This window comes from Anabrus simplex, chromosome 1 (genome assembly GCF_040414725.1).
Source record: "Anabrus simplex isolate iqAnaSimp1 chromosome 1, ASM4041472v1, whole genome shotgun sequence".
In the NCBI taxonomy this organism is placed as follows: domain Eukaryota; kingdom Metazoa; phylum Arthropoda; class Insecta; order Orthoptera; family Tettigoniidae; genus Anabrus; species Anabrus simplex.
In genome coordinates this window covers 719,917,066-719,944,313 of record NC_090265.1, presented here as the reverse complement: position 1 = coordinate 719,944,313, position 27,248 = coordinate 719,917,066, and the positions used below count along the sequence as shown (strand labels likewise).

General features: G+C 40.2%; 1 protein-coding gene across 1 annotated transcript; it reads left to right on the top strand.

Moving 5' to 3' along the window:
* Positions 1-285: 285 nt before the first annotated feature.
* On the top strand, positions 286-11,363 carry LOC136872476 (alpha-crystallin B chain-like). The gene is made up of 4 exons (XM_067146288.2): positions 286-434; positions 6,607-6,819; positions 6,900-7,121; positions 11,028-11,363. Exons 2-4 carry the CDS (start codon positions 6,607-6,609, stop codon positions 11,142-11,144), a joined length of 552 nt encoding a protein of 183 aa, XP_067002389.2. The 5' UTR covers positions 286-434; the 3' UTR covers positions 11,145-11,363.
* The last annotated feature ends 15,885 nt before the right edge of the window (positions 11,364-27,248 follow it).

Sequence of the window (27,248 nt, the reverse complement as noted above, 5' to 3'; positions counted from 1 at the left end):
CTGGATGATATCTGGACCTAAGACCAAAATGAAACTACATTAATCAACAGGAATAAATAACCGCACTGAAGAAATGAAAACGCACATTGGGACGAGCTGTCGAATCCTTCCTCCCTCCGCCAGGAATCATCCCTTCTTCGCTCCCCTCTCCGCTGTGTGGGCTGGAATGCTGTTCAGCCAATCAGCTTTGAATGCGAACGATATCACTGACCGTTCATTCATGCGCAACAGCTGCGCTGTAGAAAGTTCTACGAGATCCTTTTCCAGAAGCACCGAAAAATCGTTGTATCTAGAATATTCCAGACAGCAGATCAGTGTGAGTATATGAAAGAGTGACAGTAGCGGTGTGTAGGGTTGTTTGAGTTTGCTTGCTGCGGGTACGTGACGGTACTGTGCTTGCTGTTGTTCCAGACTTGATTTTTCTATCCAGGAAGGTGAGTTGCAAAGCTTCTCGTATTACTATTGTGCGGAGTTTACTTTTCGTATGAGCTGTATGTTTAAATATGAATTGAGAGCCTTTCGCCGTAAATGCGGTTTCATGTGCATCAGTTGCATTTAAATCGGGCAATATTTCTTTAACTTATTTAGTTAAATTGTGATGGTCATATCAATGAATTATTAACTACAATTTAGGTAGACTGAATTGGAACTGGCGGTAATGAAGCTTGTAAAGTGATTTAATGGGGCCTAGCAATTAGTAATGTGCTTTGGTGAATACCCTTTCATATTGAGTTGAGTTTCACGAGCATCTCCATCTGAGACTCTAAACTTGCATTGTTCATTTGTAGTAAAAAACTTCAAATATCGAATATATGAATTATCTTTATCTTAATTACGTATTTAAAGTAAAATATTTGTTCTAGGCCTTTGGACAGCTGACAGTTGACAAGAGTAGGAAACGTTCCTATAGTACGTTAAAGCTTCATATTGGTAGGAAATGTGCAAATTTTTCACTACATGTAAATTTGAAGTGAATTTCGATAAGGGCTATATAAATCTTTCTGCTTGCGAGATTAGTAGTATTGCCATCTTATGCATGTCCCGACCTGTCTTACTGACGGTAGTTACTGGATGATTTGCGTGTCAAGAAGAGTCGGATAACTTCTCTACGCGGGGTTAAATATAAAAATGTAAGTGTATAGGGTTATTCAGCTAAGTTGTCCTTCTGAAATATCTTCTGATCCGTTCTGTTTTAAAATTCTAAACTGTATTAAGGGGCTCATAAATAACGCCCAATTAGTTTCCATCACATACGAAATTACAAAAAAGCCGGTAGCAACTTTGTTTTTAATGGGACTAGGAGTTTTACCCAATAGGACAACTTCGATTCGAACGACAACTTCAGTGATGTGCTTATTTTGCGAATCCGATGAATAATTTGGGGATATTGAAGGGTTTCTTATGTGTAGGCATCAGACGGGAAGTGGTGCGCCACTCGCTGTGTTAATAAAAACACATGCCTTGTCCTTATGTGGAACGAGCCCGGATAAACAATAGTGACGTACATTTTCGGAGTTCCGAACTTTTCTTTCATTGACGTTGAATCGGGAAAAATAACGCTTGGCGATTTATAGTTCTTCTCATGAGTACACAATACGTGGAATGGAATAACCCTTTCATATCTGAATGGGTCACTGGAAAAAATGAACCCAAACAATTATCTAGAAAGTTATTATGCTCTTTGGTCGTTAAAGCAAACGTGTTCGATCGACTTACTAGATTTTATAATTTTATTTTCTGACCAAATATTGTATGCTACGAAAACAGTTTTGCTCGTGTTCTATTTCTTTTAGCCTTTCTGAAAGCATTGACACATTTCGTGGCGATAATGCCAACAGATTCTTCTTTATTTTTATTTTTTAGTAGAAATATTTCGGTTAAATGAAGTTTAAAGGAAACGGGTTTCAGAAACAAGTAGTCGAATTCAGCAATACCGGATTGCTGGAAATACGACCCCTTTTCCTATAAAAAGACCTTTAACGTGACTTGAAAGGTATTTCTTGCGCACAGGACAGGTTTGGCATTTTTCTCGGAATCGTTTTTGAGCTTATTTACATGAAACTGTAAATACGGCTCCATTTTCTTAGTTTTCTTAGAAAGGTAAATTATTTTCTATTTGTTCATTCAGATAGTTGCATGAGACAACTGTAATACATCCTCTCCTAAATATTTTGACGATATTTAATTTCTTTTGCATTACATTTACATGTTCTCAAGCAATGTAGGCCTACTGGTATTATTACGGAATGCAAATCGTTGCCTTCGTGAAAATAGTAAAAGTAAACTGAATCGACCACTTGACAAAAAAGCAATTCTGAAAAGGCATTTTACATACAGACAAACGCTGGGTACAAACAGCAACTGTTCTGCTGTTTGTACACCTCCTGTTGAAAGGTACCTGTTCTTTCTGTATCAGCCCGTTTTGCGGGTTCATTCGGGGTACTCTAAACGCATTTTCCTCACGATTCCTGCTGTCCTCTAACCCATAACCAGTTACCTTACCCCGGTTTAGGAAGAGGGACCAATGTATTTCAGAATAGATGTGACGGGCTGCATAAAACTGGATGGCAGGGGGGCGGGTGAAACACTGTGTGTACGTGTGCACGCGCTAGTTGTTACAAGCGGCTTAGTTTTCGTGGATTTCGTAACTTTATCAAAGTAATCGCTCCTCGGTATTACACTATGGCATTATCCGAAAATTCCTACAGTACAACTCGCCGAAACGGTTCAGTTTCATTTACCCCATTAAATCTTCGTAAACGAAGTTTGTGGCATTGCCTTTTGGGGCTAGGATGACCAGGCTACGTATTGGTATCGTAAGAAAATATATAAAATGTTCACTTCCATTCATTGAATTTCCGAAAAAATGAGTCTTTAGTTTTAAGAGAGAATTCCAAATGCCAAATTTCACGTCTGTAAGCTTAATGTTTGAATGAAAATTCAAACAATTTACCTCATTCCCTCTTTTCACCACCCTTAGCGACGGAATGTCCAAGAATCCTTTCTTAGTGAGCACCTACACACAAGTAAATGTACCCCCGAAATGTAATTTCTTTTGTCCAGTAGTTTTAGCTCCACATTGAATAGTCGGTCAAACCAAACCCCATGGCACTGCAGCCCATGAAGGGCCTTGGCGTACCAAGCGACCGTTGCTCAGCCGGAAGACCTGCAGATTACGAGGTGTCGTGTAGTCAGCACGACGAATCCTCTCAGTCGTTATTCTTGGCTTTCTAGACCGGGGCCGCCATCTCAGTTGGATAGCTTCTCAATTCTAATCACGTAGGCTGAGTGGACCTCGAACCAGCCCTCAGGTCCAGGTAAAAATCCCTGACCTCCCCGGGAATCGAACCCGGGGCCTCCAGGTAAGAGGCAGGCACGCTACCCCTACACCATGGGGCCGGCATAAAGTCACAGGACATGTTATTTTATATACAGGATTAGGCAGCTAAGCTGTCCACCTCATAACTTGTGAACCGCTAAAGATATTAACATTCTGCTTTCACTTTCACCTTCATTAACAGTAACTAATGGAATCAAAATCTTCAGAGAATGCAACTATCTTTGTTTCCTTAAATATAAATACGCTGTTTTCTACACATAGCCTTAAACCTACAAACATTATAAATTCAGTACAATACACTAAATATAAGATTCGTCATTTAATATTGCCGTAGGTAAAGGAAAAAAAGATGCGACGGGTATCCTTTCCCATCAGACTTCCTGCAGTCAACCCTTGTTCTTCTGATCCCGATGGTATTAGGTTTGCGAAGCCTGGAGAATCTCTCATTTCCGTGGCCGTTCTCTTTTTGTTCATTCTTCAAAGAATCTATTCCCCCCCCCCCCCTTCCCGATTAGTGGTAAGGAGTGATTGTCCAGTTGTATACTTTGAAACTTTCAAACTATGCCTTTATTTTTGCAATTTGGCCCCGTTTTACAGGAAGATGTCCTTCCCACGTCAATCATGTACCGCGTGCTTTTTTTTTTTTTAACACGGATGGGTTTTTGGTGACAATGAGTTAGGAATGGCCTTAAAGCGAAAATGGCAAACCACAGAGAACCATCTTCAGGACTGCCGATAGTAGGGTTCGAACCAACAATTTCCCGACCGCAAGCTAACGGTTTGTCATTTCAGGTTAATAATCTGTTCTCGTAGAACTCGTTGCTTACGGCGATATTCAGAGTTAAGTCATACATTTTATCACGGTGTTTTTGGGCTGAAGATAGCGGAATATCCATCTGTCGGAAGAAGGTGAAGACTCTGTATTCTAACAGCTGGCTCATACATATATAAAATAACTTGTCCTCACTGACTGATTCATCATCGCCGAGCCAAAACTACTAGACATAAAGAAATTAAATTTTGAGGATACACTTATATTACAATGTAGGTGCTCGCTAAGGAAGGATTTTTGGATATTCCGTCGCTAAGTGGGGTGAAAAGGGGGTGAATTTTTAAAATGAGAGTATCTATATCTGAAAACTTTACAGATGTAAAAATTGGTATTTAGAATTTCCTTTAAAAATACTTATTTTGTTTTCGAAAAATCCCTCTAGGAGTGTTGGAAAAGGGTGAAAAAGGTGTTAAATACCTTTAATTAGGATACTTATATCTTCAGTTTCTGAAGATATTAGACCTGAAAATTGGTATTTGGAATCTCCTTTAAAAATAAAAACGTAATTTTTTAAAAAGTCCAATGAATACGGGGTGAACGGGAGTGACAAACGGGTTGGAATTTAAAATGTATATACATCTCTAGGCCTACAATATATCCCAGACGCTTAACATGTTGCAGACTTGAAAACTGGTACTTGGAATCTCGTGTAAAAGTACACTAGATTTTTTTTTCGAAAAATCCGCTTAAGAGAAATGGAAGAGGGTAAATTTTTAGAATGACCATATCTGCAGTATATCTAAAAACTTAACATGTTACAGAAGTGAAAATTGGTATTTTTAATCACCTCCAAAAATAAGAAACACGTATTTTGTTTTCGGATAAAACACTTGGGGCGGGTAGAAAGGACTGAAAAGTGGGTTGAATTCTCAGTATTGAGATACTGATATCTCAAACTGAAGACGTTAGATGTAAAAATTGGTGATTGGAATCTCATAAAGAAATGCATATTTTTTTGTTTTCGGAAAATGCACTTAGGCGGGGGTGAATAAATTGAATAATTAAATTATTTGTATGAGTCTACTTCTATCTCAAACTATAGATGTTGCAGACATTAAAATCGGTGTTTGGAATCCCCTTTAAAAGTAAAGTAACACATATTCCTTGGATTTCTAAAAATCCAATTAACGGGGCTGAAAGAATTGAAAAATTTATTGAATTATTTGTCTTAGAATACTTATATCTTATGAAAACTAAAGTTGATACAGACGTGGAAATTAGTATTTTGGATCTCCTTTAAAAGTAAAGGAACATGTATTTCTTTTCCATTTTTGGAAAATGGGAATGACTGATAAAAGGTTTAAATTCTTTTTATGGAGATTCTTATAACCTATCTAAAACTGAAAATGTTACGACCTGGAGATAGATATTTGGAATCTCCTTTAAAATTCAACTTTTTTCGATTTGAGAAAGGCTATTTATCATGTGTACAGTTCTATGTTGCATGGTCATCTAAGCACCAAAAGGCAATAACACAAATGTGGTTTACAAAATTTCCGGTGTAAATCAAACTCGATTTATCGGTGAATGTTTATACTTGAAGGATTTCCTGATAATGTCTTAGTGCAGTAACGAGAAACGATTATTTTTATTATTTTACGAAATCCACGCGAGCGAAGCCGCGGGTAACTGCTAGTGTTTCATATGTAGCAGTTCCTAGCTGGCAAGCAAAGTACTCGTCAAATTTTCAAAATGCCGTAATCATGGTACTGAATTTATGTTCGTAGGTTTAGGGCTGTGTTGGAAACACTGCAATTCCATTAAATAAGTTAGGACCTCAGGAACTCTGAAGTTGTGAGCGTAGGTTGACGACCACGGGGCCCTCAGCAAGAGTCTTGGCACTGCTTCCACTTATGCCAGGATCATCACTTCCGTCTATCCCATCAGTCCTCCCTTGGCCAACACTTTTCTCTTTCGACCCCGATGGTATTAGGCATTCGAGGCCTAGGGAGTCTTCTCATTTTCACGCCCTTGACTTTCTTTGGCCAATACCCTGTTTTTTAGAAGTGTTGGATCCCTTCCGTTTTTACTCTCTCCTTAGTGTTTGATGGTTGCCTAGTTTTACTCTTAAAAACAATCACCAACAACAACAAAAAAACGTCAGTACCATTATCTCGCAAGATACGGACGGCACGAAAAAGTAGTGTTAGATTATGATGCCCCTTAGTGCCATTTAGTGTGTTTGTCTTTATGTAAACAAACGTCTTAAATTTGGTCTCTGTTGGTCACTTCCTAGTCGGATTTCTCAACCGAGCGTTCAGCGTAGTGTCCCCACCTTAATTTCCTGCCCGGTTGAAGAACTTCAACGTGTACACTATCCTTCACAAAAGTTTCTTTTTTACATTCTCATTAATTAGACGTTCCGACTTGAGTGCTGAACCACAACTAACATATAACCACATGAATGTTTATTGATAATTCTCAACTGTTTCAGATGTCTCTCGTTCCATACGTGCTGAACGACTTCTTTGGCGACTGGGACGTTTTCCGCCCAAGATCGCTCTTCGATCAAAATTTTGGACTGGGTCTCCTCGATGAGGATTTGCTGTTTCCACAACGTAGCCCAATGTACTCGAGACCATGGCGTCGCATGGCTGCCCGTGACAGCGGTGTCTCAAACATTCAGTACAATAAGGACGGATTCAGGGTAAAGTGGTATTTCTTATTCATGCATCTTTAGTGACGCAGTCAGATTTCGGAAAATTTCCTATGATGTTTATCTTTCAGGCAAACATTGATGTCCAACAGTTCAAACCTGAGGAAATTGTTGTGAAGACTGTAGGAAATTCCGTTGTGGTTGAAGGAAAGCATGAAGAGAGGCCAGACGAACATGGATTCATCTCTCGCGAATTCCAGAGACGGTACACATTGCCCGAGGATGTTGACCCTAATACCCTTACATCCAAACTCGCTTCGGATGGAATACTCACCATTGAAGCACCTCGCAAGGTATGCACATTTTATTTCACCGTCGTCTGGTCGCAACGAGACTGACCCGTTTTTCTCTTTGCAGTCTTAATTTGAATTTAATGATTTTTAATGTTATTGTAGTTACAATTTCCTTGGACTACATTCGACATAATTGAAATTTGTGTTCAATAAATTTCTTCCGAATAAACTGAACTGTTTTCCTAAGCTTGTAAAGACATTTAACACTTTTTTAAAGATTTTCTTTCTTTACACATACTCTTCCTATTCGGTTACCTTTTACGCGCTGATAAATCACTTTCCTCAGTGTTTTGCTTTTGAAATTATAGAACACGAATAAGAAATTTTTCTTGTATGTCTGAATCTTGTAACACAGTATTTAAAATCAAAATTCAAATTCTTGAAATGCATTCAAGAACATGACAGCGTCGTTTCAATGAAAACCAAACCAGGGTGTTGGCCTACCAAGCGACAGCTGCACAGCCCGAAGACCTGCAGATTACGAGATGTCGTGTAGTCAGCACGACGAATCCTCACGACCGTCATTCTTGGCTTTCTAGGCAGGAACCGCCATCTCACCGTCAGATAGCTCCTCACGTAGGCTGAATGGAGCTAGAACCAGTCCCAACCTAGATGGCAATCGAACCCGACGCCTCCGGGTAAGAGGCAACCACCACGGGACCGGCTCAGTTCAATAAATTTCTACGCAAATGCTGCAAATAAAATTGTATTTTGGCACTTGCGACAGTAGCTGCCTCTGTGAATCAGTGGTAGTGTCGGCCTCCGGATTCAAAGATAGCTGGTTCAAACCCGGCAGAGGTAGTCGGAATTTTGAACGGCGGACACTCCATGTCATACGATGTCGGCATGTAAAAGATCTCTGGTGACAAATTCATTGTTTACCCGACAAAATTCATTAAATCTCAACCATAGACGGCAAAGAGTTTCGGTTTACTCAGTCTGCCGTCTAGTAGGCTTCCAGTAAAACAAAACGTCAAAATTGGCGAGCAGACAGCCAGATGGCGTCAAATTGAAATATCTGCACATGGTAGCTGAGGCCATACATTATTACTAGTATCAGTACTGACAGACGAAGTGTGCCTGTCTTCACTTCTTCGACTCCGTACGCAATGAACTATCGAGGGCAACTGAATATTGGCTATTGTTTCTTAGGAAGAGAAACTAGTAAGGCACCGAGGGGAGGGGGGGGGGGGAGGGGTTGTAGTAAAGTGCATGCTAGCAACAGGAATAAGAGAAAAATATTAAATTGGGCCAATCAGACCCAATGAGACGACTATTAGAAAATGGTCTCCACGAACCTACTATGCTGGCGTAGCAGGGGGAGAGGTGATACTCTCACGTGACGCGTCCCAGGTGGCGAATAGGGGCTCCTTGCCGGCAGACTTAAGGGAAATTAAATACCTCTCGCGGACCAAACGCCCAACCCCCTGTGGCTGGGGGACGCAAACGAAGAATTCACCCACGGTATCCCCTGCCTGTCGTAAGAAGCGACTAAAAGGGGCGACCAAGGGATGATCAAATTAGAACCATGAAACTACTTGTGGTTAGTACCACCACGCGGGGAACACCATGGGTCGCTTTTCCTTGTGCGTATTACCACTATCTTGGGTACCAAACAGGTTTGTGATTAATAGCAAACGAGAGCGCGACGGCTTTTACAGTACCTGTGATTAGTAGCCCTATATGAGCGCCACGAAGGGATGAGGATCCCATGGTTCTAGCTTGCCTATGATTAGTACCCACTATATGAGGAACACCACGGGATAGTAAGAGTCCCTGTGGTTAGTACACTTATGTGAAACACCATAGGTTTGCGTTGCCTGTAAATGGCGCCGCAATGTGCGACACACTGTAGATCTGAAATACATGTGCGAATTTCAATGCCTGTGAGTAGTACCATAATGTGCGGAATACAGCGAGTCTACGCTGTTCTTTATTAGTACCACAACATAACAAATACCATGGTTCTACTTTCCTAGCGATAAGTGCCGTTATGAAGAGCCGCTGACTTGGATTTTGCACCCCTTTCCACTAAAAGTATCATAGATTCAGTAGTGTGCTATAGAAGCACTCCCTTGGTCAGTAATACTATTGTCCTACGCCAGCTTCTGTGCATGTGAGGCACTGTGGGTTGGTTCAACTGATCGTTTTAAATTCAGATCATCCATCGCTCCATTCATTCTTCGTCCTCACGTTTTGAATTTTGATCAGTGGATGTTTTTGAATTTTTCATTTGTCATTTCATTTCGTCTCATTTCGTACCATTAAGGGCTGATGACCTAGATGTTAGGTCCCTTTAAACAAAAAGCATCAGAAAATGGTCTCGGTTAACCTCGTAATTACAAATAGTGGCCACACAAAGTATTCGTACACCTATGGAAAGTGATTGAACATCATTACGACTTACTAGTTGAAGTCGGATTTATAAACAGCATAATGAAAGGCATCAGATATACACGGTGAACATATATAGTTTAAAATGTAACATGATCGGCACGATACTGTATACAAACTGCAGATCGTACCGCCAAGAAAGTATTCGTACAGTGCGGATATACTGCCTTTGTGATTGGTTAAATCAGTTGTCGCCACAGGTTTAGGCCACTGTGGCTGCACGAAGGGATATCGCTGAGCTGTCGTCGCCGCAAGGTTATTTGGTATGGGGGCGAAAGACGACGGAACTATCATTGAGTCAAAGAGAATAGTGTTGCTGTATAAACAAAGTAATAGTTGTCAAGTAGAACAGCTCGTATTAGCTTTACTACGGCGAGTTCAGTAGTTAATAAATACAAGCACAACGGACAAACAAAACAAACCCAGATCAGCTCCTCCAGAAGAGCTGACAGTATGGGAACGACGCATTATTGTGCGATCGGCACAAAAGGAACGGTTCCGAAGTGCTGCATCCATCGCTACAGACCTCGCTTCAAGGTCCAACAAAACGGTGAGTGTGCAAAAAAAGGAACGTATTTCACAGTACGAACCTGCGTAGTGGTTGTCCACTAAAGAAGCCACTTAAATGAAATAAATAAGCAGAAGCTCCTACAGTTCGCGAAAGAGTACTGTGGAAAGACAATGAACTTTTGGAACATTATTTTTTTTCTCATCAAGCGAAGTTTACAGTTTGAAACTGTTAGGAGCAGGAAGGTATGGCGCAAGCCAAACATCGAACTTGCACCTCGATACGTAATTCCCACGGTAAAACACGGAGGAGCGAATGGGATGGTTTGGGGCTGCATGGCTGCGAATAGTAGGAAACCTGGCATTTATTGATATTATGGATGCCAGGAAGTACGTAGATGTGCTGCATCATAATTCAAACAGCAGTACACACAAGCTTCCCCTTCCAACAGGACAATGATACTAAGCACCGTGCAATGGTAAGCCGTGAATGGTCGTTCTGCAATGCCCGAAAATGATTTCTTACTCCACCGCAGAGTCTAAATCTCAATCCCAGAGAGAACCTGTGGGATCATCTAGGCAAATAAAGTGCAAAAACGCCATCCTACTAATAAAGATCTTAAAGATCTAATCTCAGATGCACGGTCCAACATATCTGAAGAGTACACCAAACATTTAGTTAACTCAATGCCAAGACGTCTGGAACAGGTCATCAAAGCTGAAGGCATGCATACAAAGTATAAAGACTATGTTTGAACAAAGACTGCGGGAAGTGTTTGAATTATCTAGTAGTATACGAATATTTTTTTGTTAAGACGGGTTTGTTTGTTTATATTGAGTGCTGTAAATATGGTAGCAAATGTTAGCGAGGTGTATTTTCTTTATACATATGTCTCACTGGATGTGTTTATATTAGTTCATGGTGCTTATCAGCTGTACGTTAAAATGTTCGTGTACGAATACTTTCTGCGACTACTGTATAATGCCTTATTCTTTGTGTTTTAGGCTTTGCCTCAACCTGAAGGGGAACGTCTTGTCCCGATCACTCAGGTGGGAGCGCCTGCTGTCGCCCAAGCTCCAAAACAAAGTGCTAAGCAAGGACAAGAACCAATGGCACAGTAATTTCAATTTGAAAGACAATTGTGTGAATACTCCACTTGTTCAGAGTGGCTTCTAATGTAACAACTCTCAAGAATGTTCATTGTAAACTTGTGTAGAATACTTTCCACTATCCCGAAAAGACCAACGTGTAATTTGTAAATGTTTTGTATCGCTTAACTATTCAAAGACTGATGTATACTTTGTTTCATTGTATATAGTCCATAACATAAATGAACTGAATTGGAAAAAATAGTTTTACTCATATATTTCCCAAAGGACCCTTCAATGCCCCTTTACTCTAAAAGGTTCTTTAGTAATGTGCTGTCTGATACGAAGGAAAAGTCTACTTGGCACACCCGGTGTTTTCACTCTGGAGTACAGTTGATGTTGCTGCAGGCCATTACGTCCAGTAGCAGTCAGAAAATTAAATATATAATTAAAACTCGTTAGTGTATGTGCAATACTGGACCTTTCGTGCAGCGTCTTGCAAAGTTTCCTTCGTGAGACCTTTGTAGATGATTCAGGTTGGGTGAAAATTTGACATGCGTGTGGAAGTCTACGTGCAAGAAAGTACTAAGAAAGGTTCAAAACATCACAATTACGCAGCGCATATGCTCTGAAATTTATTCTGCTGCTCGAACACCGAAAAACTTTCATTTTCTGCAAGAGTTCCTTTTGACGCACTTCCGTGGACAGTGAACTTCCATGGTTTTATATAGTGAACTCAACAAATTTTGGCAGTTGCAGAAAATCACTTGATTTAAAGTTATCTAGATTAAAATAGTATAAAGATATTGTCCAGGAGCAAGGATTCAAAAGATCATATCTTCGGCCACCAGCTATCCACTGTTCACAATTATCCGCTTGCATGGGTACGTGAACCTTTACTCTTTCGAGGCGTTGGTTCTTGTGCTCCGAACATAACCCCATCGACTTCCTACTGGCTGACTTTGGGTTTAGCCTCCAGCCCTTTGCAACGAGGTTGATAATTGCACGCTCCTGTTTACAAACTGCACGTTGTTGTCCTTAACTTCAAATTGGATTACAGGGCGAGTAATAAGAGAAATACAATTTACAGTCGATAGCTGATGTCGGCGCGTCTTAATGAGTATTAAGTGGTTGTGCCTACAGTGCTTCATGTCCAAACCTCAAACTCGTCACGCTCCTGGAGGTTACATGCATTCACTGAGTCAGTGCATCGTGGCGATCTATTCTCTTCAACTCTACGACAAAAGCCTAGCACGTGGGTGGGAGTATCTTGCTCATTGCATCGTATGCAATGACTTCCGTCCGGCAGAGATCTAACAGCTGTTACATTAAGACTCATTTCGGTCGCTTTCTTACACTGTCCGCAGAGGGCCTTCTTAGAAACCCCAGGAGAAAACCGTAACGAGTAAACCAGAGCTGCAAGGGAGTGTGGAAGACGTTGGCGTGTTGACCAATAAATTATTAGCATAGAGTGAATTCAAGGTGGATAGAGTATATTAGGTGGGTCATTCCCGCTCACAGCGCTGTCATTGGTCAAGCGTAGTGATGGGCAGTCTGAGACGAGGTCTCGGGATTTCTCGAGACTAGCGCGAGAAATTGAGAGATCTCGAGAGCGTTGTCCTCACATTGTGCGGCAAGCAGCATGTCGCAGACCTACAGGTAGTCGGAGCTGAATGTTGTTTGTGCCGATTGTGCGAACAGCCAACCACAGGCCTTCTCAATTTCGTAAATACGTGTCAAGCGACAAGGTCTAGGTCTATTTTGACGCAGTATAACATAATTATAAATGATACGCATTCAGGCATTGTATGCACTGGTAGGTGCACGAATGGGTGGTTTAAGTACAGAACCTAGGTACCCGTATCTGGATAGTAGAGGCGTGCACTATTCGAACTCGAGACGAGGCAAGATGCACTTTGCTGCATATGCAACCACCATTACGCATAAGTAGAATGTGTAATCTAAAATGCTTCGGTTTGCTTCAAGTCTTTCGACAGGTAGGTGTACAGCGTCATCAGACCCCGCATTCACTAACATATTACCACTGCATGTGTTTACCGATATTCTGGTGACGAAGGAAATAATTCCTTACAATGTTATAGAGTATTCGCGTCATAATTCGGTACTTCGATATATGACGGTGCAATGTGAAATTGTGTCTAGTTGTACGCGACAACTTGAAGATTATGTCCGAAAAGCAACGTAAGTCGTGGATGTCGGTTACTTTGAAGAAATGTCACATAACACAGCGCACCATGTTTCTTATTCAAAAGAAGTAAAATACATCGGCAAAAATACTTCTGGGATGATTCGGCACTTACATCAATGAAGAGGAATCTTCACAGAACACCTCCAACCCGGTCTGAATCACAAGAAACTACCCTACCGACAACGAGTGTGAGGCATCCAAGTAGATTTACATCCTAATAACAGTTAACAAATTATATGGGTTATTCAGCTAAGAAGTCCACCAGACATAACTCGTGAACAGTTTAAGATACTGGCATTCTGTATTCACTTTCGTTAATGGTAGTGAGGAACTCATAGTTCAACATGCAGTGCTTTCCTAGGCTCTCGATAGTATTTATCGTCACACACGTTTCCGTATGAAAACTCGTAGTTACTGGGACGTCACACAGCTCGCAGCACACGAGAATCGGTCTCGAGAGTATTACCCATCACCGCTGCTGAAAGAATTGGAGCAAAGTCGGGCATTTTAGATTACACGTTCCACTCATGTGTAATGGGGGTTGCATATGTAACAAATAACATCTTTCCCGTCTCAGGTTCGAATAATGCACGCCTCTGCTGTAGTATCCAAGAAGGTGGACATCGTATCTAAAGTTATTCGCAAATTATGCATGGTTATTCAGCTAAGATGTCCATCCTAAATAAGTCGTGAAGACTTTAAGATACTGACATTCTGTTTTCACTTTCGTTAATGGTATTAAGGGGTTCACAGTTGAACATGCAGTACTTCCCCAGGCTTTTGACAAAATGTATTGGCTCACACGTTAGTTCGCGCAATAACTGCCAATGATATACTATCAAGTTTACAGTCGTATTGTAGTTACTGGTACGTCGCACAGCTTGCACTACAGGAGGATTGGTCTCGAGATTCTCGGGAGAGTCTCGACATCTGCGACGTCAGTTTCGAGAGTCTCTAGCGAGAGCGTTGCCCATCACTCGTCAACCGCGTGTGATGTAGACTGGAGGGCTAGGAGTGCGCGCCTGCGTGCAGCATAAACGTCGATAATTAAGTAAAATAAGTTCAATTTTTAATAAATTAAGTGAAAATAAAATGGTACTTTACATATCTCCTGGAATCAATCATATGATACTGTAGATAAATAATAGAAGAAACTCTGAGTAATTACATCTTAAAAGCCGACTGTAAGTTCAATACATGCATAGAAACACTGGAATAGTTGTTGATTCAATTGTGTTTACAACTCACGTTTTAATGACTTAAGAAGTTGTTGAAGCTGAAGCTGCTCAGTCCACTCTTCTTCGCTGAATACTTCATAACATCTGTTTGTGTTTTGTTGAGGTGACGTGTTGTAATGAAAGTCCTAGATCTGACGTAGAGAGAGATAATATTCTAATCAACTCCGGGAAATTTTGATTTAAGTATGGAAGTCAAAATCTGCATAATTCTTTTACATTTATAAATATAAAGCCCGTGAAAACTGCCAAACCGTACCTCAAACTATAACTTTTTGACTCCACTCTTCGGTTGGACAACTTTGAAATGAGGCACTTCCTGTGGCAACGCATACATTTCACCTTCATCAGCCAAGCTGTATCCAGCTCCATGGCTAAATGGTTAGCACACTGGCCTTTCGTTCAAGGGGTCCGATCGATTTCAGGCCGGGTCGGGGATTTAAACTTTCATTAGTTATTTCCTATGGCTCGTGGACTGGGTGTTTGTGCCCTCTTCAACATTAGAATTCATTTCAGGTAGGTCCCCCATGCTCATAGACACGCACGCCGCCTATAGACCTCCACCAGGCCTCCTCCGGAGACTCCAAGAGTGACATTTGAATGCCAGGTAGCCTGCAAGATATTTAATTGGATCCTGGTTTACGTCATCGATTTCGCAGTCCTGGCTCAAGTCTTCCATCCTTAACAACTCTGACGTTTCTTCCGGTTCATCTTTGGGTCCAGTTGTTAAGACCCGTCAACAGCATCTATGCATAATTAATTGCTTAAGGAGTTCAAGAAATCATCATTGTCAGCTTGAGAATGAAAACTACCTGTGTCATTCGGCAATGTATTATTTTCACCTTCCACTGACACACTACTGGAGAGAGGTATTTCATTACTGCCTGTAAGTATGGCCTAATAGAAGTGGATTTCTGTTACTAACTTCAAAAGGGGACGAATTGCTATAAAAAGCTCCTAGGCCACGGTCACCTGAAAAAAATTCTGGAAGCATACTCTGTTTCATCTGGCAGTTGAACAATGCAAGTATGTCTTATATTTTATGTCTTCAAAAAGTCCCAAGAGAGAGAGTTTATAGAAATTACGAACTCCTCCTGAAACGAAGTTAAGTTTTCCGTTTACCAACTCCCACTTCTGTAATCACCTCCAGAAAGCGCTTCAGAGTATTTTCATGGCTCCTTAAGATTAAGCCATATCCATTTCTAACGAGTCTTTTCATATTTAGGCGCCCTGGAGTTCAACATGTCGAAGGTGTCATTGACTAGCTCGATTAAGTTGTTTTTAACATCCTTGTCTCGGAATCGTGTCTGGAGAAATGTAGTGACAGTGAAAGTGATAGTGTAAGCAGCGACAACTCATCTGCATTATCTGAAATAGAAGGCAGCACACCATTGCCGGGAACAAGATGTGTTACGGATCCGATTTTGAGCCCCGAGTCTGATTCCCGTCAGTCCAGTGAAGAGACACCGCAGTCACCTAGCAAATATACTAGTTCAAGTAGTCCACAGAAGAAAGTGAAACAAACTGTAGGTCTTGCGTACGAAAGAGAAGCTGTAAATATATGGTTAAAGGAAAAGGGGGGGGGGGGGTAAGAAGGGACTATCATTAACCACTGTTCGCAAAAGTTGTCGCAAGGTGACGTCACTATGACAACTGTAGGCGTGGAAGAACCAATTAGAAACTACATCAGTAAACCCCATTGAACACAGGAAATTGATCATACAAAATAATTTTCTCGGTGTACAGAAGCAAGAAGACCTGCGACTGCGGGCCTTGGAAATTTCAAGAGAGATTTCAATGGGGCGAACTAATTTCAGCGCATGTGCTAGTTGGTACAGTTGTTTTAAGAAAAGTACAGAATAAAAAGTAAAAAAATTACGAAATTTGTACCCCGTACGTATCTGCAAGAAGAAGACGAAGAAGATAAAATCGCAAAGAATTTTTTGGAAGCAGCTATAGAGCGATTTTTAGACTACATCCCTTCTTCAATATACAATGCTGATCAGAGTGGTTTCGTGCGCGAGATGAAAGCGAAAAGGACTCTCTCGTTTGTTGGTGAGAAACATATAGAAACAGTTGCTCATTCAGTTAGTGCATTCTCCCACTCGTACACAATTATGCCTACAGTTAGTATGGCCGGAACTCTTTCCCCGAAATTATTCATTGTAGGCCTACTACAGGAGGCAACTGGAACTTTCGGTCCGAGAGTTTCCAAAGAAATGTTTCATGCAAGAAATATACACTAGTGTCCAAAAATTAAGCATAAGTTACGAGTAAGCAGGGCAACAGAAAATAGACCGAAAATCACACGACATATGCACCTACCAACCTTACGTGTTCGCTCTGTATAGGAAAGGAGTGTTCCCTGCTTTGACTAGCGGCGTAACCGCAAGGTAAACACAGTCAGTGCCTGTGCCCCATATTCCCTCAATCGTGTTTGCCCTGTTATAGTGTGCGGAGTGTAGCCTCGTGGTGAACGTGACAATATAATGGCACAACGACGCCATTTGGACTCCGTTTTTCAGGGTAGAATACTCGGCCGCCTGGAAGCAGGCCAGACACAGACCGAAGTCGCCGTATCCACAAAGTGTAATTTCCAGGCTTTGGAGACGATTTCGAGACACAGGAGATGTTAGTCGTAGGCCAGTACCAGGTCGACCAAGGGTAACCACCTCACAGCAGGACCGATATCTGGCCTTAACCGCCCAGCGAAATCGGAGTGCACCTGCAAGGCAATTGTCGACGGAACTTGCAGCCGTCTCAGGGGTTGCCGTTTCCCGGCAAACTGTGTACCGGAGGCTCAGAACAGCAGGGCTGTTTGCCCGACGTCTAGCGGTGTGTGTCTCACTCACTCTAGCACAGAGACGGGCCCGTTTACTGTGGAGCCGTCAACATCGAAACTGGACCATGAATGAATGGAGGCATGTGCTCTTCACAGATGAATCCCGCTTCAGTTTGCAGAACGATTCCCGTCGGTACAACCACAGGAACATCGTGGAGCTGGACCAGTATGGCGGTGGTGGCGTCATGCTGTGGGGCGGCATCATGTTGAATGGCCGCACGGGCCTGCACATCTTCATGGGTGGCCCGAGGAACACTGTTAACTCTCGGAGATAGAGGGATGAGGTACTAAGACCACATGTTCGACTCTTCAGAAGTGCGGTTGGTCCAGACTTCCTCTTAATGGACGATAATGCCCGACAGCACCGCGCTGCTCTGGTGGATGAATTTCTGGTTGGGGAAGACATTCATCGCATGGACTGGTCAGCAAGGTCTGCGGATCTGAATCCTATAGAACATGCCTGGGATACATTGGGGATGGGAATTGCATCCCGTCAGCCACCACCAATGACCCTCCAAGGCCTTGGCATTGCCCTTTCGGAGGAATGGGATCGGCTGCCACAAAAGCTCTTGGACGATCTGATAGAGAGCATGCCACGTCGCTGCGAACCATGTGGGGCTGTTAGGGGGGTAACCATACACCCTATTAACAGCATATTTTGTTGTGGAAGACATTGCCTAGTTTCATTAGTTGTTGTCAAAGGTGTACCTTAGCTATCAGAGCCTTTCTGACAATATTGCTTAGGACAAGTTGTGTGACATATGGTGTATGAGTCAGCTTCCGTTTGTTCAGCAATCCGTCTGGCATTCCTATCAGGCGGTATGGCCTCGTTTAGTAATTATGCTTAACTTTTGGACACTAGTGTAATTATAACAACAACAAAATCAGGGAAAATGGGGAAAGTAATTAAAGTATTGGTTTAGAGAATCCTTCTTCCCATTTGCGGAAGAGAAGTGTTTGCTATTGCTAGATTCCTGGACTACTTATAATGAAAAGAGTTGTCTTGAAGACATTCCTCCAGGCAACAGTATAGAAATTCTCCAGATTCCTCCCGACACTACAGGGAAAATAGAGCCCTTGGACAAGTTTTTATACCGGCAGTGAAAGGCTTAGTATCGCCGCTTAACGGACATTGTACCGACTTGTGAAGACTTTCAGTTTGATGTTAATCAAAGAAACAGCATACTGAAAATATAGTCCTTCATTCATTTTCAATTTTCTTCCCCACGGTTCAAGGACATGAATAAATATTCGTGATTCGCAACCAATTATACAACGGAGAGACCTCCCGAGTTAGAAGTGCCTGCGAAATATTGCCTTCAAATAAATAAAACTGTGAAGAACAATGTAGCCTCAAAGTGAATATTCCTTGTCCATGCCAAAAATATGTGTGTTTTTATCACGCGATGAACGCACCTCTTTTATGTTTCACATTCGTTCCGTAACAATAAAGTGTCCTTGGCGCGTGGCAGACTGCCAGTTCGTTTTCTCTCTCTCTCTCTCTCTCTCTCTCTCTCTCTCTCTCTCTCTCTCTCTCTCGCACAACTGCAACTCCACTCTGCTGTGTACCGCGCAAGCCAGCAAGAAGCAAGGGTTGTCCATTAGCTGTCCATTAAGCTGCGTTGTCACACGGATTTTGTATCAAGATTTCGAAACCTTCCATTTCGAAATGGCAGCTAAATATTTGTACATCACTATTTTATGGGTCTCCTCGTGGTCTCTGCGAAATTGCATTGCCTATTTCGACATGACAGTAAACAGTTCCTTTGTGAGGTCCACGTCCCGACGAATGGAAATGCTGTGTCTGAATTCTCAACATTTTTGACCATCATGACTAGCGCGGGCAGTTCAAACGGGAAGATGAGGTAGAAAGTATACGTAAATACCACAAAAATATTTCTTGTTGAAAGAACTAGGCTTAACTTGTAATATCAAGCAAAGCAAAGCAAAGAAGTTCAAAAAATTTAAGTGAGCAAAGACTTCACACAAAACATGAACAAAAGACATACTGAAGCGCTGTGACGTGGTAGAATTCATAGTCGTAATGTAGCAAAGTAGTGTGTGTGCGCACCTATATTTCTCTCGAAATGGTATTTATTAATTTACCGCTAATTTGACTTTAATTTGCATAAAAGCAATTATCTTCTATTTAGAAGAAAAATTACAAAGAAATTTCATGGATACGATTCGTTCTCGTACAGGGTTCCTGCAAACCCTCGAGGTGATAACTTGATCGATACTGAAACCATCCTCAAACATAATAAACATACCAACATTGTGTTATTGCGTTCTTATCACCACCCAGGGGTCACATGTAAGGCACTTTGAGGTTAAACCTACGGACGTGAAACAACAGCCTAGGCCGAAGTATTCAAATAATGCAGATTAACGTAGAAGGACAAAGCAGATCAAAGTGTCAGTGTTTATCAAGACTATCTCTGGAAAACAATATTGATGTAATTGCTTTACAGGAAACTCATGTAGCAAATGAAAATCAATTGCATAACAGAGGTTAAATACCAGGTTATGAACTTCTAGGTGCAACATTCCATCATGTATACTGTACCGTTTTCATCGTCCTGATAACGGAATAAAGGATGTCATACGATGTTTAAAGTTTGCCATGCACGGAAATGAGATCGCAAAGATTATGTAATTGAGCCATACATCTAAAAAAGAACGAATATATTAAGTGAAATAGGCCGTGATTTCAGAGTATATACTGTATATAATACGGACGCATAAAATCAAGGAGGCCATGCATGTGAAGGCAAAGATGTTCATTTGGCGAATTAAGTATGCCTAGGTCATGGAGTTAGACGTAAAGTTATAAAGGATCCATGCGGCCGTGATAAAAAATAATATAAAGTTTTTTAAAATTGTTAAAAAAGAGGAAGAGTGTGAACAATAAAAAATTTGGTACGCAAAACTTCGAAGTAAGTTTATCTACGAAAAAAATAATCCTCGCGGAAAGAAGAAGGGAGATATTTCAATTAATAAGAGCTGAAGAATCTGCACAGTGAAGAGATTTTAGAATTACGCCTATATCTGATCAATGTCAAATGTCGAGGCGGAAATTCAGAAGAAGTTGAATAGTATCCGGACAGTAGTCGGAATATAGACCGAAGGCCGTTACGATATACCAAGTCAAATTTAACGTATTATAGGTTGATTGGCTGGATAGAAAAAATTAAAGCTAATTTGATAATTTACCTGTTAAAATCTTTCACAAGGAATTGACATTGAATTTCTGACATAATAACCTGAAACAAAAATATAATCTAGATTCTTTGTAGAACATTCTTAAGGATATGGACGTGATATTAATTGCCATATTTGAAATGTTTCCTTCACATATGACTAACGGCTACAACATGAGAGGCTAAATCGGAGATGGAGCCGACTTTCCGACGTAGACCGCCCAGCTGCTCCTGCTAACCCGAGTTTTGAGACTACAACCTGATGGTGACGTAACGGATGTTGGGGACTTTCTACGCAGCCCTAAAATGACAACATTAATTTATTATCTTGAGACTAATGTGTCGTAGACGTAGTATTTAAGTATTTGTAGTGAACATTGGTATGTTGCTTGTTACGGAGTTCTTCGTGATGAAATCTCAGTCGATACTATCTTTGCAATGAGATTATCCTAGTTGATTTATCATTATGGGAGTAGGTATTTCTTCCAGAGTTTATAATCAATGTCATATATAGGAATGTTTATAATTGAACAAGGAGAGATTTAAAGTGATGTTTTCAACCATTACGGGATTGAAACAACGTATACAAAGAGACATATCCCAGACGTAATGTTTAAAAGAAGATAGTTGATTTCTGAGTAACTTAGATCTGGTTACTATTACGACGCGATGGCATGTGAGTAAATATTAACTTGTTTAGTTTATACATGTGTTTCATTTACAGGATAACGTGTTCATGTGTATTACAAATGAAACTTAACCCAGAAATGTACCGTTGCAGTACATTAATGATATGTTAAGACGATTTGCCGCCTAGTTGGAAATGATAAATGTTTACGTAGGGAAGTTAGGATTTGAGTGACATGTTGATGTGGTTTTACGAATAATTATTAGGTGAGATATATTTATGGGAATGAATAACGAGATATTATGGTAATTAATATTGGTAAATGGAGAGATAGATATGCTTATGGATAATTTTGGTGGTAAATACGATGTATTACTGTCCAATGGTGATGTTTGACATACGCGGCAAGATATTAAAATGGTAATGCGAGATATATTGGGTTAGTGGTACATGAATACAATGAAATACATCGTAGATTTCGTATTGGGTTACCGTAAACTGTCTTCAGATTAAATATCCAAATAAGAAATAAATAAGGGGAAACTTGTTGTCTTCATAGAGAATATGTCAACGTTGTACTGAATGTTATTTGAAGTTTGGTATCGAGAATGTCTTTAATTGATAGAGCAATTTCATAATTTGAATCTCTACCACAATTAAATAAAATAGGTTACCAAATACATTCCTACGGATTTTATGATACTTGATTGGACATTGGTGAAACCATAAATCATGATAGGTATATTTTCTATTTCAACTACGATAATAATTGTTCTTTATACGATACCTACATTTAATTTTAGGATGTTATCTGAATATTTTAACCAAATGACATGGTCAAAGTGACCAATATTTTTCATTTAATGATCGATATATATTTGAAATAGCCAAATAGCTGTTATATACTTGGAACTTGCAACTGCTGACGTTATAATATTGGAAGATACAAATGTGTTAGTGACAGAATATTAATTTAATATCGACGAAAATAAGCATTTTATTTTTTTTAGAAAGAAACAAGAGCTGATGGACTCAGATTAAGCATATTTGTTATGAAGTTTACTAAGGCTTAGGGACTTAGATTTTTTAACCCATATTTTTTTCTGCTTAACAATTAATTGTCATTATTATTATGAGATAATTAATTTCAGACAATATTTAACTACATTTTCAACAGATAGAATATGTAACTACGATTTATGTAATTAAGAGAATTTATTCTTTATTTTAATGATGCGGATAATAAGCGCAAGAGGATCATTTGAATCAGATTGTAGGTAGAATAAATTAATTTTTTTTCCATATAGAGAGGAGGAAGATAATTGATGAAAATAAATGTTATCAGATTTTCTTTTATGATTCTAGAATCATGAAATAAATTATAGATTTTCCAATTTAGAGGTTATTATTGAAGATAGGCTAATATCATTATGGTATAGATGATTTTGAATTAATTAATTTTTTCTTTTCTTCGAATAATTGGACTTGGACAACTTAACATTGACTCCGATGGATGGATGGATGGTATCGATGGTAATTTATTAAAAAGGAAATGCGGTTTCCCAGTTGACCTCACGTAAAAATAATACTATTCACAGATGCATTTTAATTATCCCTGAGAGGTGTCGTGTGGCAATTTAAGGATTGTCCTATCGATAAATGTGATGTGAGAAATGAAGATTGCGATATCGCTTAAATTTTATGATGCGGATACTGTTTATTCAATGAATGTTAGAAGCGAGCATAGCTACCGACACTTAGCATCGTTCTTCTTAAATGCATTGATCCATTTAATGATCCGTAGAAGTGATGGTTGGATGAGGGGAAAATAGCCGGAGCAATTGTTGGGACGCCCAATATGGTGCAAGAAAGAAATCCCCTCAGGATGGTGCAATACGGAACTGTAACATATGTACGAAATACAGCAGAGAATGCCTCCCTGATCTCCACAAGCAAAAGAGATGATGTCCATTCCATTGTAATCAAGATAGGAGATGTTACAATCATCAATATCTACAAATCTCCTGCTTTCACATGGCCAGCACACGTCATTCAACCATACCCCCACCCAGTTGTCTATCTAGGTGATTTTAACAGCCATCATGAACAAAGGAGATATTATGTGACGGATGCCAACGAGGACACTTTGACTTCATGGGCTGAAGAGCATAATTTCCATCTTCTTTATGACTCTAAAGATCGGCGTACTTTCAGATCAGCTGCTTGGAGAAGAGAGTAAAATCCTGATTTATGCTACGTGTCTACCGACTACAACGCTATATCTCTACCAACCATACGAAGAGTTCCTCCTGTTTTTTCCCCATAGCCAACATCGACCACGTGTAGTGAAAACTGGAATTTAAGTTCCAATAGTGTCCTCAATTCCTCATCCACGCTGGAACTTTCAGAGAATAAATTGGATTGGCTATGCTGAACACCTTGAAAAGTACCTAGGATGGATTCCACCTGTAAAAGATAAGTACGAGAATTTTATTGGTGTATGAAAAGCACAGCCGGACAATAATAATAATAATAATAATAATAATAATAATAATAATAATAATAATAATAATAATAATAATAATGGAAATTTGGGCTCTAAAGAAGGCCAAGTTCAGTGTCAAATGCAACAAGACTTAACGTGGTCCTTGATGGCCCCAGCGAATTATATAATATATAATAATAATAATAATAATAATAATAATAATAATAATAATAATAATAATCATCATCATCATCATCATCATCATCATCATTCGACTCAGAGAGCAACTGCACAGTTCACTCCCCCGTCGTTTAAATATTAAGACGTAATCGCGATGAGAGTGTAAATTCTCAAGTTCCGTTAACCACTGATTGATGTCAGTTATTGCAAATTGGGATGTCACTCCAAGACGTTTATAAGGAGCACAAAAAAGAGATCGTTGACTGCGGGAATAAAACAGATATTCACGTTTCATAGTGTCTCCATTTAAAAGCTTTCTTTCAAACAGCACTTTTGTCAGAAATTGCTAATTGTCTGGATACATCTTTATAGAATTACAGAAATTGTCCTGATACTGTTTCTCTTCACTTTTAGCATAGTAGTCTCTAGTAACATTATTCATAAGCCAAAGGTATGGACAATCGTTCAGTTTAAAAATATCTTCTCTTGGTACAAAATCGTCTTTACGATTTTCACTGACAGTCCCAGCTGCCTCTGTGGATCAGTGGTAGAGTGTCGGCCTCCGGATCCCAAGATAGCGGGTTCAAACCCGGCAGAGGTAGTCGGATTTTTGAAGGGCGAAAAAAAGTCCATTCGACACTCCATGTCGTACGATGTCGGCATGTAAAAGATCTCTGGTGACACATTTGGTGTTCACCCGACCAAATTAATTAAATCTCAGCCATAGATGCCCAAGAGAGTTTCGGTTTAGTCGGTCTGCCATCTAGTGGGCCTAGAATAAAACGGAACGTCGAAATTAACGAGCAGACAGCCAAATGGCGTCAACTTGAAATGTCTGCACACGGTATCTGAGGTCATACGATTATTATTATTATTATTATTATTATTATTATTATTATTATTATTATTATTATTATTATTGACAGTCCCTACAACAGACCTATGGAAACGTAACTAAAACTGGGCGTACACTCATCGAAGTTTTCTGTGCCGGTACCATCATGTTTATTTTCGTCATTACTTGAGAGGAAGTTTTTTGAGTTATAGTTTGGATCCTGTGGAAAAAACAAGTTTAATTTTGGTGTCTGAGACACAGTGCACTTTCCCTCCTCTCCTCTTCTGCTAATCTGCGATAATTCGCGCCACTTACCGTAATCGTTTTCGACCATCCATGGTGTGTACGTACTGTAACATAAAAGATGCTTAATAAAACTCTCAAAAAATGAATAAAAATGGCTTTCACTTTCGCAGACTTCTCCGGAACTCTTCGTATTATGGGAAATTAGCGTCCTTCCCGATTCACTGAACACCATGCGGTTGTCTCCAGATAGCCTTGATCCGCCTCCCGCTTGACAAAGTTGCAGCCCAACGTCATCTTGATACCCGTACGCAAAACCCAGGGGACTGTGTTTCTTTCTGGTTTCTTGCGAAGAAGTGGAGAGTCCCTGAGTGAAACCTATGCCCTTTTACTCATCTTTCCAAGGAGTACCTGGAGTACCCGATGAGCCGGAAAATCTCAATTCATGCATTGGCGGGGGGAAAAACAATATGACTTGGAAGCAAAATTACCTTCAAGCCAGAGGAGAAACCCCCTCTTCGCTATGAATTTTGAATAAAATAACTTTATTTAGTGAAGGTGAAGAGGAAGGAGTTTTCAGGGTGTAATTTTGATTTATTTAATGGATTTGTGGTGCAATAATTTTGAATCGTCCGAAATGGTGATTCTAGACCAGGTCATAAGTGAGCCATGGGCTGCCGTCTTTATAACGAACTCGGCTTATGATCTCTTTAAGAATGGAGATGCGCTGATCGGTAGGCTGGGCTACGAGTATTCTAGCTTTCGTCATCTTGGCTGTCTTGTCTATCTAACTTCTAATAGTCGAAATATGGACATCGAAACGTATCTTTCTATTCGATCTCAGTAGGGAAGCTCGTGCCATCTTTCTTAGTATTTTGTTTTGAAAAAATTCTAATTTTGAGAGTGGAGTCTAGGGAATATAGCCCCGGGCCTAATAGCTATAAAGCAGTATGGGCCAGATACATTTTTTTTTTCTCTTGGTGGAGGTACAGATATATTTGTTACAAAGCAGAGGTTACAGGTTTGTCACACTCGATGCAGGGCCTGTTCTATGTTCCCACTCCACGTGGGACATTTGTCCATTGTTAGGCCGAAATATGTAATTTTATTGCTCCAAGATAGAGGGACATTGTTGATATGAAGATGACCAAGTTTATTCCTTCTTTCAACATTGTGGTGGTGTTGATAACATAACTAGCAAGATACCCGTGCTCCACTACGGTTTTAAACTGAAAGTTAGTATTCAAAGCTTTACATTTTGGAGAGTCCACTGTCAGCTGAGCCTGTAAAATACTCTCTCAGTTCGTACGTCAAACGGTTTTTATGGATATGCTTATTTATTTTCTGATCTAACAGTCATTTGAATGAACCCCATACGGAAGAATTTGAATGTTTTAATCGCTACCTTATTTAACATCGGGAATCTAAAAGCGATCAACCTGTGCAATTTTGATTTTGTACGTCGAGCAGTAATGGAAGAATGAATACTTTCTAAGGGGTGAATGTTTTTAAATATTTATTAACATCTAGGGTATAGAAGACCACCCTTGATTTTAAAAATTAAGTTCGTGTCTGAAATGGTATTGGAAGAATGGATATTGTGTTTTTGAGAGTCAACCATCATCTGTGCCCCTTAGGGGAGAAATATTTTGAAGTATATGATATTTTACACCTAGGACATAAAAGACGATCCTTCTCGTAAAATGACAACTGTGTACATCAAACGATTTTGGAGGGATGAATAATTTAGTTTACGGAGCTAACCTCATTTAACACTTTAGGGGTAGAATGTTTAAAAATAGTACCTGTTTCACACCTAGGATTTATAATATATATCGCTATTTGGAATTTTGTCTTCGTAGTTTAAAACGTTTCGGAGGAAGAAATGAACATACAGGGTGATACAATATTCCCATTACAGACTTCGAGGGCTTGCAGTGGGGACCAAGACGGTTAAGTTTAGTATAGGAACTTGTGTCCGGAAACGTACCGTCTTCCCGCTACCCGTAAAAACCACCACAGCACACGTTCGAACCTCCCGCACTGTCGGCACCACTGACTAGAGTACGTACGTCAGTGAACGATCACGTAATGTCTTATACCCCTACAGGTTTTCTGACATTCCATGTCATTCAGTTGAGTGTGTGATCCGCTCGGAGACGTGTTGTACCTGCTGTTCGTTCATACTACAGTACAGCAGTAATTCTTGACTACGTAGACAGCAGTACGCTGTACGTACAGTAGTTCATCTGCACCAAAGATATGTCCTGGTGGCCCGAT